Raw genomic sequence first — 14220 nt, 5'->3', positions numbered from 1 at the left:
GTGCTGTATGTGCACCCTGCTGCAGCAGCACCACCTGTGCTGTATGTTCTCCCTGCAGCAGCACCGCCTGTGCTGTATGTGCACCCTGCAGCAGCAGCACCGCCTGTGCTGTATGTCCTCCCTGCAGCAGCAGCATCGCCTGTGCTGTATGTCCTCCCTGCAGCAGCACCACCTGTGCTGTATGTCCTCCCTGCAGCAGCACCGCCTGTGCTGTCTGTCCCCCCAGCAGCAGCACCGCCTGTGCTTTCTGCCCCCTCTGCAGCAGCACCGCCTGTGCTGTCTGTCCTCCCTGCAGCAGCACCACCTGTGCTGTATGTCCCCCCTGCAGCAGCACCGCCTCTGCTGTCTTTCCCCCCTGCTGCAGCACCACCTGTGCTGTCTGTCCCCCCTGCAGCAGCACCGCCTGTGCTCTTTGTCCCCCCTGCAGCAGCGCCGCCTCTGCTGTATGTCCCCCCTGCAGCAGCACCGCCTGTGCTGTATGTCCCCCTTGCAGCAGCAGCACCGCCTGTGCTGTATGTCCTACCTGCAGCAGCAGCATCGCCTGTGCTGTATGTCCTCCCTGCAGCAGCACCACCTGTGCTGTCTGTCCTCCCTGCAGCAGCACCGCCTGTGCTGTCTGTCCCCCCTGCAGCAGCACCACCTGTGCTGTCTGTCCCCCCTGCAGCAGCACCGCCTGTGCTGTCTGTCCCCCCTGCAGCAGCACCGCCTGTGCTGTCTGTCCCCCCTGCAGCAGCACCGTTTGGGCTGTCTGTCCCCCCTGCAGCAGCACCGCCTCTGCTGTCTGTCCCCCCTGCAGCAGCACCGCCTCTGCTGTCTGTCCCCCCTGCAGCAGCACCGCCTCTGCTGTCTGTCCCCCCTGCAGCAGCACCGCCTCTGCTGTCTGTCCCCCCTGCAGCAGCACCGCCTGTGCTGTCTGTCCCCCCTGCAGCAGCACCGCCTCTGCTGTCTGTCCCCCCTGCAACAGCACCGCCTGTGCTGTCTGTCCCCCCTGAGGCAGCACCGCCTGTGCTGTCTGTCCCCCCTGCGGCAGCACCGCCTCTGCTGTCTGTCCCCCTTGCAGCAGCACCGCCTGTGCGGTCTGTCCCCCCTGCAGCAGCACCGCCTGTGCGGTCTGTCCCCCCTGCAGCAGCACCGCCTGTGCTGTCTGTCCCCCCTGCAGCAGCACCGCGTGTGCTCTCTGTCCCCCCTGCAGCAGCACCGCCTCTGCTGTCTGTCCCCCCTGCAGCAGCACCGCCTCTGCTGTCTGTCCCCCCTGCAGCAGCACCGCCTGTGCTGTCTGTCCCCCCCTGCAGCAGCACCGCCTGTGCTGTCTGTCCCCCCTGCAGCAGCACCGCCTGTGCTGTCTGTCCCCCCTGCAGCAGCAGCAGCACCGCCTGTGCCGTCTGTCCCCCCTGCAGCAGCACCGCCTGCACATTACCACAGCTTTGGTGCTGTGCCGCTGGGATTGTTTGCCAGTCGGTCATGCATTGATCGCGCGGCGGTGCCCACTTTATCTCGCCTTCTTGACAGTGCACAGTTGAGGGGGCATCAGTAATCCTGTTTCACCTCCCAGCAGGAAGTCATAATGGTTTTTTGTCGAATCTCAATTGTAATTGTATTCAATGGACTGCAACATAAAATAGGTTAAGCCGTTGCTCAGTTTTATATTGTTCTAATTCAGTCGTGTACTGAAAGGAACTGCACTACTCCTATTGGGCAAAGTGTATCGTGTGTAGTGTGTTTCTGACTTTTTGCGTTTTATGTATAACATTTTTCTAAGGAAAAGCATGTACCACAAGGGCCAGAGTTTGCTGATTCAGGAATCCATATCCAAAGAAAGGTTTACATTAAATGAATTCTTTAAATGTAGTTGTGTGTAATATTTAGCTGTATGTGTATTAAAGTTTTTTTTTTTAAATAATAAAAGTCTTGAGTACTAGCTGGACATTGATGTATTCGGTGTGTCGGAGTATTGAGCTTCTCTCCCTGAGTCGGCCTCTGAATGCTGCCCCCAGTTGACAAACCCCAGCAAAGCACCCCATCTAACTCAGAAGTGAAGCTGCATTCTGTGACCACCTCTCTTTGTTTTCTTTCAGATATTAGCCACTGGGCTCAGCGCACTTTATTCTTCGCTACCAAGAAAAATCGAGGTGAGAGGTGACGACTGGCACTTTCTGAGGCGAGAGGACTGGATCGGGGTCTCCTCACTGGTCCTGTTCATGAATTCCTTGGAGTTTTGCAATGCTGTGACCCAGGTATTGTACCTGTGCTGGATGCAGGATTTGTCTTGGTTACCTTACAGTGTCGTATGCAGGCGCTCTATTCTGTACCCCTGCCAATGGCCTCTGTAAACACTGTCCCATATCCCTCCAACAGTGCCCTGTATTTCTACAGAACTTCATGAAACCTCTGCCATGTATCCCTGCAGTGCCACTTGTACCCACTGCCCCATATCCCTGCACCACCATTTATAGACACTGCAGCGCACACTGAAACTCAGTCTGTAAACACTTCCGTGTACTCCTGCACCACCATTTATAAACACTGCCCTGTACCCCTGCAGCACCATTTATAAACTCTGCAGCGCATCCCTGCAATTCAGTCTGTAAACACTTCCGTGTACTCCTGCAACACCATTTATAAACACTGCCCTGTACCCCTGCAGCACCATTTATAAACTCTGCAGCGTATCCCTGCAATTCAGTCTGTAAACACTGTCCTGTAACCCTGCAACACCATTTATAAACTCAGCAGCGCATCCCTGCAACTCAGTCTGTAAACACTGCCATGTACCCCTGCAGCACCATTTATAAACTCTGCAGCGCATCCCTGTAACTCCGTCTGTAAACACTGCCCTGTACCCCTGCAACACCATTTATAAACTCTGCAGTGCATCCCTGCAATTCAGTCTGTAAACACTGTCCTGTAACCCTACAACACCATTTATAAACTCTGCAGCGCATCCCTACAACTCAGTCTGTAAACACTGCCCTGTACCCCTGCAGCACCATTTATAAACTCTGCAGCGCATCCCTGTAACTCCGTCTGTAAACACTGCCCTGTATCCCTGCAGCACCATTTATAAACTCTGCAGCGTATCCTTGCAATTCAGTCTGTAAACACTGTCCTGTAACCCTGCAACACCATTTATAAACTCAGCAGCGCATCCCTGCAACTCAGTCTGTAAACACTGCCATGTACCCCTGCAGCACCATTTATAAACTCTGCAGCGCATCCCTGTAACTCCGTCTGTAAACACTGCCCTGTACCCCTGCAACACCATTTATAAACTCTGCAGTGCATCCCTGCAATTCAGTCTGTAAACACTGTCCTGTAACCCTACAACACCATTTATAAACTCTGCAGCGCATCCCTGCAACTCAGTCTGTAAACACTGCCCTGTACCCCTGCAGCACCATTTATAAACTCTGCAGCGCATCCCTGCAACTCCGTCTGTAAACACTGCCCTGTACCCCTGCAACACCATTTATAAACTCTGCAGCGTATCCCTGCAATTCAGTCTGTAAACACTGTCCTGTAACCCTGCAACACCATTTATAAACTCTGCAGCGCATCCCTGTAACTCAGTCTGTAAACACTGCCCTGTACCCCTGCAGCACCATTTATAAACTCTGCAGCGCATCCCTGTAACTCCGTCTGTAAACACTGCCCTGTACCCCTGCAACACCATTTATAAACTCTGCAGTGCATCCCTGCAACTCAGTCTGTAAACACTGCCCTGTACCCCTGCAGGACCATTTATAAACTCTGCAGCGCATCCCTGTAACTCCGTCTGTAAACACTGCCCTGTACCCCTGCAGCACCATTTATAAACTCTGCAGCGCATCCCTATAACTCCGTCTGTAAACACTTCCCTGTATTCCTGCAGCACCATTTATAAACTCTGCAGCGCATCCCTGTAACTCCGTCTGTAAGCACTGCCCTGTACCCCTGCAGCACCATTTATAAACTCTGCAGCACATCCCTGCAACTCAGTCTGTAAACACTGCTCTGTATTCCTGCAGCACCATTTATAAACTCTGCAGCGCATCCCTGCAACTCAGTCTGTAAACACTGCCCTGTACCCCTGCAGCACCATTTATAAACTCTGCAGTGCATCCCTATAACTCCGTCTGTAAACACTGCTCTGTATTCCTGCAGCACCATTTATAAACTCTGCAGCGCATCCCTATAACTCCGTCTGTAAACACTGCTCTGTATTCCTGCAGCACCATTTATAAACTCTGCAGCGCATTACTGCAACTCCGTCTGTAAACACTGCCCTGTACCCCTGCAGCACCATTTATAAACTCTGCAGCGCATCCCTGTAACTCCGTCTGTAAACACTGCCCTGTACCCCTGCAACACCATTTATAAACTCTGCAGTGCATCCCTGCAATTCAGTCTGTAAACACTGTCCTGTAACCCTACAACACCATTTATAAACTCTGCAGCGCATCCCTGCAACTCAGTCTGTAAACACTGCCCTGTACCCCTGCAGCACCATTTATAAACTCTGCAGCGCATCCCTGTAACTCCGTCTGTAAACACTGCCCTGTACCCCTGCAACACCATTTATAAACTCTGCAGCGTATCCCTGCAATTCAGTCTGTAAACACTGTCCTGTAACCCTGCAACACCATTTATAAACTCTGCAGCGCATCCCTGTAACTCAGTCTGTAAACACTGCCCTGTACCCCTGCAGCACCATTTATAAACTCTGCAGCGCATCCCTGTAACTCCGTCTGTAAACACTGCCCTGTACCCCTGCAACACCATTTATAAACTCTGCAGTGCATCCCTGCAACTCAGTCTGTAAACACTGCCCTGTACCCCTGCAGCACCATTTATAAACTCTGCAGCGCATCCCTGTAACTCCGTCTGTGAACACTGCCCTGTACCCCTGCAGCACCATTTATAAACTCTGCAGCGCATCCCTGTAACTCCGTCTGTAAACACTGCCCTGTACCCCTGCAGCACCATTTATAAACTCGGCAGCGCATCCCTATAACTCCGTCTGTAAACACTTCCCTGTATTCCTGCAGCACCATTTATAAACTCTGCAGCGCATCCCTGTAACTCCGTCTGTAAACACTGCCCTGTACCCCTGCAGCACCATTTATAAACTCTGCAGCGCATCCCTGCAACTCAGTCTGTAAGCACTGCCCTGTACCCCTGCAGCACCATTTATAAACTCTGCAGCACATCCCTGCAACTCAGTCTGTAAACACTGCTCTGTATTCCTGCAGCACCATTTATAAACTCTGCAGCGCATCCCTATAACTCCGTCTGTAAACACTGCTCTGTATTCCTGCAGCACCATTTATAAACTCTGCAGCGCATTACTGCAACTCAGTCTGTAAACACTGCCCTGTACCCCTGCAGCACCATTTATAAACTCTGCAGTGCATCCCTGCAACTCCGTCTGTAAACACTGCCCTGTATTCCTGCAGCACCATTTATAAACTCTGCAGCGCATCCCTGTAACTCAGTCTGTAAACACTGCCCTGTACCCCTGCAGCACCATTTATAAACTCTGCAGCGCATCCCTATAACTCCGTCTGTAAACACTTCCCTGTATTCCTGCAGCACCATTTATAAACAATGCAGCGCATCCCTGTAACTCCGTCTGTAAACACTGCCCTGTACCCCTGCAGCACCATTTATAAACTCTGCAGCGCATCCCTGCAACTCAGTCTGTAAGCACTGCCCTGTACCCCTGCAGCACCATTTATAAACTCTGCAGCACATCCCTGCAACTCAGTCTGTAAACACTGCTCTGTATTCCTGCAGCACCATTTATAAACTCTGCAGCGCATCCCTGCAACTCAGTCTGTAAACACTGCCCTGTACCCCTGCAGCACCATTTATAAACTCTGCAGTGCATCCCTATAACTCCGTCTGTAAACACTGCTCTGTATTCCTGCAGCACCATTTATAAACTCTGCAGCGCATCCCTGCAACTCAGTCTGTAAACACTGCCCTGTACCCCTGCAGCACCATTTATAAACTCTGCAGTGCATCCCTATAACTCCGTCTGTAAACACTGCTCTGTATTCCTGCAGCACCATTTATAAACTCTGCAGCGCATCCCTATAACTCCGTCTGTAAACACTGCTCTGTATTCCTGCAGCACCATTTATAAACTCTGCAGCGCATTACTGCAACTCCGTCTGTAAACACTGCCCTGTACCCCTGCAGCACCATTTATAAACTCTGCAGCGCTTCCCTGTAACTCCGTCTGTGAACACTGCCCTGTACCCCTGCAACACCATTTATAAACTCTGCAGTGCATCCCTGCAATTCAGTCTGTAAACACTGTCCTGTAACCCTACAACACCATTTATAAACTCTGCAGCGCATCCCTGCAACTCAGTCTGTAAACACTGCCCTGTACCCCTGCAGCACCATTTATAAACTCTGCAGCGCATCCCTGTAACTCCGTCTGTAAACACTGCCCTGTACCCCTGCAACACCATTTATAAACTCTGCAGCGTATCCCTGCAATTCAGTCTGTAAACACTGTCCTGTAACCCTGCAACACCATTTATAAACTCTGCAGCGCATCCCTGTAACTCAGTCTGTAAACACTGCCCTGTACCCCTGCAGCACCATTTATAAACTCTGCAGCACATCCCTGCAACTCAGTCTGTAAACACTGCTCTGTATTCCTGCAGCACCATTTATAAACTCTGCAGCGCATCCCTATAACTCCGTCTGTAAACACTGCTCTGTATTCCTGCAGCACCATTTATAAACTCTGCAGCGCATTACTGCAACTCAGTCTGTAAACACTGCCCTGTACCCCTGCAGCACCATTTATAAACTCTGCAGTGCATCCCTGCAACTCAGTCTGTAAACACTGCCCTGTACCCCTGCAGCACCATTTATAAACTCTGCAGCGCATCCCTATAACTCTGTCTGTAAACACTGCCCTGTATTCCTGCAGCACCATTTATAAACTCTGCAGCGCATCCCTGTAACTCCGTCTGTAAACACTGCCCTGTATTCCTGCAGCACCATTTATAAACTCTGCAGCGCATCCCTGTAACTCAGTCTGTAAACACTGCCCTGTACCCCTGCAGCACCATTTATAAACTCTGCAGCGCATCCCTGTAACTCCGTCTGTAAACACTGCCCTGTACCCCTGCAGCACCATTTATAAACTCTGCAGCGCATCCCTGTAACTCCGTCTGTAAACACTGCCCTGTACCCCTGCAGCACCATTTATAAACTCTGCAGCGCATCCCTATAACTCCGTCTGTAAACACTTCCCTGTATTCCTGCAGCACCATTTATAAACTCTGCAGCGCATCCCTGTAACTCCGTCTGTAAACACTGCCCTGTACCCCTGCAGCACCATTTATAAACTCTGCAGCGCATCCCTGCAACTCAGTCTGTAAGCACTGCCCTGTACCCCTGCAGCACCATTTATAAACTCTGCAGCACATCCCTGCAACTCAGTCTGTAAACACTGCTCTGTATTCCTGAAGCACCATTTATAAACTCTGCAGCGCATCCCTGCAACTCAGTCTGTAAACACTGCCCTGTACCCCTGCAGCACCATTTATAAACTCTGCAGTGCATCCCTATAACTCCGTCTGTAAACACTGCTCTGTATTCCTGCAGCACCATTTATAAACTCTGCAGCGCATCCCTGCAACTCAGTCTGTAAACACTGCCCTGTACCCCTGCAGCACCATTTATAAACTCTGCAGTGCATCCCTATAACTCCGTCTGTAAACACTGCTCTGTATTCCTGCAGCACCATTTATAAACTCTGCAGCGCATCCCTATAACTCCGTCTGTAAACACTGCTCTGTATTCCTGCAGCACCATTTATAAACTCTGCAGCGCATTACTGCAACTCCGTCTGTAAACACTGCCCTGTACCCCTGCAGCACCATTTATAAACGCTGCAGCGCATCCCTGTAACTCCGTCTGTAAACACTGCCCTGTACCCCTGCAACACCATTTATAAACTCTGCAGTGCATCCCTGCAATTCAGTCTGTAAACACTGTCCTGTAACCCTACAACACCATTTATAAACTCTGCAGCGCATCCCTGCAACTCAGTCTGTAAACACTGCCCTGTACCCCTGCAGCACCATTTATAAACTCTGCAGCGCATCCCTGTAACTCCGTCTGTAAACACTGCCCTGTACCCCTGCAACACCATTTATAAACTCTGCAGCGTATCCCTGCAATTCAGTCTGTAAACACTGTCCTGTAACCCTGCAACACCATTTATAAACTCTGCAGCGCATCCCTGTAACTCAGTCTGTAAACACTGCCCTGTACCCCTGCAGCACCATTTATAAACTCTGCAGCGCATCCCTGTAACTCCGTCTGTAAACACTGCCCTGTACCCCTGCAACACCATTTATAAACTCTGCAGTGCATCCCTGCAACTCAGTCTGTAAACACTGCCCTGTACCCCTGCAGCACCATTTATAAACTCTGCAGCGCATCCCTGTAACTCCGTCTGTGAACACTGCCCTGTACCCCTGCAGCACCATTTATAAACTCTGCAGCGCATCCCTGTAACTCCGTCTGTAAACACTGCCCTGTACCCCTGCAGCACCATTTATAAACTCGGCAGCGCATCCCTATAACTCCGTCTGTAAACACTTCCCTGTATTCCTGCAGCACCATTTATAAACTCTGCAGCGCATCCCTGTAACTCCGTCTGTAAACACTGCCCTGTACCCCTGCAGCACCATTTATAAACTCTGCAGCACATCCCTGCAACTCAGTCTGTAAACACTGCTCTGTATTCCTGCAGCACCATTTATAAACTCTGCAGCGCATCCCTATAACTCCGTCTGTAAACACTGCTCTGTATTCCTGCAGCACCATTTATAAACTCTGCAGCGCATTACTGCAACTCAGTCTGTAAACACTGCCCTGTACCCCTGCAGCACCATTTATAAACTCTGCAGTGCATCCCTGCAACTCAGTCTGTAAACACTGCCCTGTACCCCTGCAGCACCATTTATAAACTCTGCAGCGCATCCCTATAACTCCGTCTGTAAACACTGCCCTGTATTCCTGCAGCACCATTTATAAACTCTGCAGTGCATCCCTGTAACTCCGTCTGTAAACACTGCCCTGTATTCCTGCAGCACCATTTATAAACTCTGCAGCGCATCCCTGTAACTCAGTCTGTAAACACTGCCCTGTACCCCTGCAGCACCATTTATAAACTCTGCAGTGCATCCCTGTAACTCAGTCTGTAAACACTGCCATGTACCCCTGCAGCACCATTTATAAACTCTGCAGCGCATCCCTGCAACTCAGTCTGTAAACACTGCCCTGTACCCCTGCACCACCATTTATAAACTCTGCAGCGCATCCCTGCAACTCAGTCTATAAACACTGCTCTGTATTCCTGCAGCACCATTTATAAACTCTGCAGCGCATTACTGCAACTCATTCTGTAAACACTGCCCTGTACCCCTGCAGCACCATTTATAAACTCTGCAGCGCATCCCTATAACTCCGTTTGTAAACACTGCCCTGTATTCCTGCAGCACCATTTATAAACTCTGCAGCGCATCCCTGTAACTCAGTCTGTAAACACTGCCCTGTACCCCTGCAGCACCATTTATAAACTCTGCAGCGCATCCCTATAACTCCGTCTGTAAACACTGCCCTGTACCCCTGCAACACCTTTTATTTTTTTTCAGATAAGAAAGTTTTTATTTTGTTTAAACAAAGTTCAATACAAAGATGATAAAATAGTACATGAGAACCAAGTGAAATACAAATTAGGCAAAGAAAAGCTATATAATAATGGTTCATTGATAAAGAGAATAGGAAGAGAGAGAGAGATAAAAGGAAATGAAGAAGGGAGTAGGAAAAGAAGAGGAGAGAAAAGAAGAAAGAAAGGGAAGAAGAGAGGAAGAGAAACAGAGGATAAAAAGGCCCAGCAATCAGATAGAAGAGGAGGAGGAAAGATAGTTAGAAAAGGGGAGCCAAAGAAGATCGGATCTGCAATCCCATTTATAAACTCTTCAGCGCATCCCTGTAACTCCGTCTGTAAACACTGCCCTGTACCCCTGCAGCACCATTTATAAACTCTGCAGCGCATCCCTATAACTCCGTCTGTAAACACTGCCCTGTATTCCTGCAGCACCATTTATAAACTCTGCAGCGCATCCCTGTAACTCCATCTGTAAACACTGCCCTGTATTCCTGCAGCACCATTTATAAACTCTGCAGCGCATCCCTGTAACTCCGTCTGTAAACACTGCCCTGTACCCCTGCAACACCATTTATAAACTCTTCAGCGCATCCCTGCAACTCAATCTGTAAACACTGCCCTGTACCCCTGCAGCACCATTTATAAACTCTGCAGCGCATCCCTGTAACTCTGTCTGTAAAGACTGCCCTGTACCCCTGCAACACCATTTATAAACTGTGCAGTGCATCCCTGCAACTCAGTCTGTAAACGCTGCCCTGTACCCCTGCAGCACCATTTATAAACTCTGCAGTGCATCCCTGCAACTCAGTCTGTAAACACTGCCCTGTACCCCTGCAGCACCATTTATAAACTCTGCAGCGCATCCCTATAACTCCGTCTGTAAACACTGCCCTGTATTCCTGCAGCACCATTTATAAACTCTGCAGCGCATCCCTGTTACTCCGTCTGTAAACACTGCCCTGTACCCCTGCAACACCATTTATAAACTCTGCAGCGCATCCCTGCAACTCAGTCTGTAAACAATGCCCTGTATTCCTGCTATTTACAACAAGGGGTGGTGGTGGACAGAGTCTCTGAATTAAGCAGAGTACTCTCACCCAGTCAAGAGATCAGGGCTAGATCCAACACCGTTTTTTAGCTCATTGCACCATCCCAGTTTCAGAACCTGGCTGTATGCAAATTAGTCTGTCCCTGGCCCAGTGCATCATGGGAACAGGGCAGACCAGACTACAAAAGCCAATTCTTACACTGGGAAGGAAACAAGCTTCCGGGGACCGGTTTCCGGGCTTACAGCCGTCTTCGGCCCGGCTTGCTTGAATCCTGATGGTGCAATGAGCAAGGGACTCACATCTGAGTATACCCTTCCACGCTTAGGGTGGACAAAATTATTTACAACAAGGGGTGGTGCAAGCCGGGCCGAAGACGGCTGTAATGCCAGAAACCGGTCCCCGGAAGCTTGTTTCCTTCCCAGTGTAAGAATTGGCTTTTGTAGTTTGGTTTGCCCTGTTCCCATCATGCACTGGGACAGGAACAGACTAATTTGCATACAGCCAGGTTCTGAAACTGGGATGGTGCAGTGAGCTAAAAAACGGTGTTGGATCTAGCCCTGATCTCTTGACTGGGTGAGAGTATTCTGCTTAATTCAGAGACTCTGTCCCTCACCACCCCTTGTTGTAAATACTGTATTCCTGCAGCACCATTTATAAACTCTGCAGCGCATCCCTGCAACTCAGTCTGTAAACACTGCCCTGTATTCCTGCAGCCCCATTTATAAACTCTGCAGCGCATCCCTGCAACTCAGTCTGTAAACACTGCCCTGTACTCCTGCTACAGCAAACAAATGCTGGACGGAATGCTGACAATGCAAACATTCTCCCCAGTCTAAAGATCTGGGTTAAACCCATCGTTCTTTTGCCCACTACGCCACCCCAGTTTGGACCCAGCCGTATGCAAATCACTCTTAACCCAGTGCCCCACGGGAACAGTCCAGACCGAACTGCCAGGCCAGGTCCTCCCTGGACCGGAAACAAGCATCCTGGGACCGGTTTCAGGGTATGTCACCGTTCTTCAGCCAGGCTTGCTTGAATCCAGTGGCACAGTGAGCAAGGGACCCACGTCTGGGCATACCCATCCCACTTAGGGCGAAAAGTGTTACAGCAAACAAATGATGGCCGGAATGCTGACAATGCAAACATTCTCCCCAGTCAAAAGATCTGGCTTAAATCCATCATTCTTTTGCCCACTACGCCACCCCAGTTTGGACTCAGCCATAAGCAAATCAGTCTTGACATATGTAAGGCAGCTACATGGTCTACACCACACACATTTACCAAACACTATTGCGTAAATGTGTTAATACACCAACAAGCTAATGTAGGCCTAGCAGTACTTAAAACACTGTTTTAAACAACTGCAACATCTATAGGTTAGCCACCACTTTGGGAGTATACTGCTTTGTAGCCTATGCAAAGCATGTGTATCTACAACACACATGCCTCGAACGGATCATGTTACTTACCCAGTAAGCATCTGTTCTTGGCTTGTAGAGCTGTTTGTTCACATGCGCCCACCCGCCTCCCCAGGCACCTATAGTTGTTGCAGTTCTTGATTATACATTCATACACATGGACATCTCTATACTACACATACTTACTCCATTCTCACCCTCTTGAGGGAAAAGAATCGAGTTTATGCTCATGCGCATTGTCACCGAAAGAAGGAGTTGCCTTACCTCGTGACTAGGAAAGACTTCTTCAACGAAAAACAGCAAACAGCCGGACCCAACACTAGATATTAGGAGTATGCAAAGCATGTGAATCTACAGCTCTACATGCCAAAAACAGATGCATACTGGGTAAGTAACATAATCCATATCGTATTGTGCATGGTACAGTAGGGAAATAAATATACCTACTAAATTGTGCAGATATTTACAAAAAAAGTCTGTAATCAACAATACAAAACTTTCAATTTACTGATATCTGTCATAATTCATGGTACAAGAGCTGGATATATTATTACATGAAACTGTGGCTGAAATTAACTAGAGATTTGAAGGAAATGAATAATATTCAGAACTCCTGCGTGAAAGGTGCATTCGAGAAATGCTTTGTTAGTTTGCCTTTAAAGTTATGCAGCCCTGTAATATTAGGACAGGAGCCTGGTAACTCATACCGGCGAGCCACTCCTGTGGCTCCTTGATGGACTAAGTTTCACTATTTATCTATGACATATTCTCGGACTTTGCTGTTATGACCAACATGAAGAAGAAAGAGATAAAAACCTTTGATTTTAATTCTCTCTTAAAAGATTAAATGAACACACAGAATGTTTTGTCTTCGCCTTATTGCAGTGTATTTTAACATGCTATGTCCTTTAACATGCACTCTAATGCTGTTTGTGGTTTGTAAAATTGCATGTGATGGTGTCCTGTAGGTCAGGTTCTTGCTTTGCCAACGCTCACTAAAAAGTATTTTTCAGTTTCAACATTATTTTCCCCTTTTATTAGTCTTTATTTTCCTTTTTAATCATTGTGGTTTTCCATTGGTCTGAGTTTCTTCTATAGCAAGACTAATTCTTATTTTCATTCTTCCCTTTGCTTCTTTTTTATTCTCTTTTCTGTACTCCACCATCTCTTTTATAATTAAACCATTATTGGTTGGTGTTTTGTTGGGGTGAGGAGTTTAACACGTTTCATGCTTTGTGTTTTGCACAGGTGGCACACCCTCTGGTTCAGAATCAACTAGTTGATTATGTGCACAATGGATTCCTGGTTCCTGTGATGGGGCCTGCTCTGCACAAGGTAAGGGCCTTTTGACTGCCCTGCATGAGCTGCTAATTCTCTTAGTGATGTGCTTGCACAGCGTAGACATCCTATCTCTGTCGCCTGCTATGCACAGTACAACCCTCCTGTTAGTGCTATACCAGCTTCACAAGGCTGAGCAGCTGTTCACATGGCTGCCTCACATGATGTGTGAATCCTGATACTGGTCTGCCCCCTCTACACACAGTAAGAAGCCTGCCTAGGTGGCAGTAGAATTCCTGCCACTATTCCATCCCATCGGTAAATTGTGAATAGCCTGCCTCTGTCCTGCGTCTCTGCCTCCCATTGTTCCATTCCTCCTCTGCATAGGCATGAGCCTACCTTTGCCCTCTAGAAAGGAACTGTTAGGCCAGTTCTGTGGACCTATGGAACAGTTGTACATCAAGGCCGTTCTTGTGACTGTTGGCCCTGGAACCATTGGAGCCACTTCTGTTGACTTTTACTTTCAGAGGGTAGTGAGGTCGAACATACAATGCTTTTTTCATGGAGAGGTAGGGTGGAGGTTACAAACTTACCACTTAAATATGCTGTATGAACAATGTCATATCTTTTGAAAGTGATAAGACTTTATTTACATTAGGAAATATGCATAATAACTTAGAGAAGTTCCGGTGCAATGCTCTAGTAATGTTCTTCTGATACTCTGTTAAATATATGCCTAGTGGATACACTGCACGGCTGTCATAGCGATACAAACTTGGGGCATCTCTAA

General features: G+C 48.6%; 1 protein-coding gene across 2 annotated transcripts in view; it reads left to right on the top strand.

The window, feature by feature from the left end:
- Window positions 1-14220, top strand: part of FHIP1B (FHF complex subunit HOOK interacting protein 1B) — a 436229-nt gene that overhangs the window by 306136 nt on the left and 115873 nt on the right. For both annotated transcript variants that reach the window (XM_078658708.1, XM_078658710.1), the window contains exons 4-5: window positions 2076-2234; window positions 13401-13487. In XM_078658708.1, the coding sequence (XP_078514834.1) occupies window positions 2076-2234; window positions 13401-13487 (246 nt within the window). The remainder of the gene's footprint in view (window positions 1-2075; window positions 2235-13400; window positions 13488-14220) is intronic.

The sequence above is a fragment of the Lissotriton helveticus genome, chromosome 8, assembly GCF_964261635.1.
Source record: "Lissotriton helveticus chromosome 8, aLisHel1.1, whole genome shotgun sequence".
In the NCBI taxonomy this organism is placed as follows: Eukaryota; Metazoa; Chordata; class Amphibia; order Caudata; family Salamandridae; genus Lissotriton; species Lissotriton helveticus.
The sequence above is the reverse complement of the archived record's forward strand: the minus strand, read 5'-3'. Positions and strand labels throughout refer to the sequence as shown.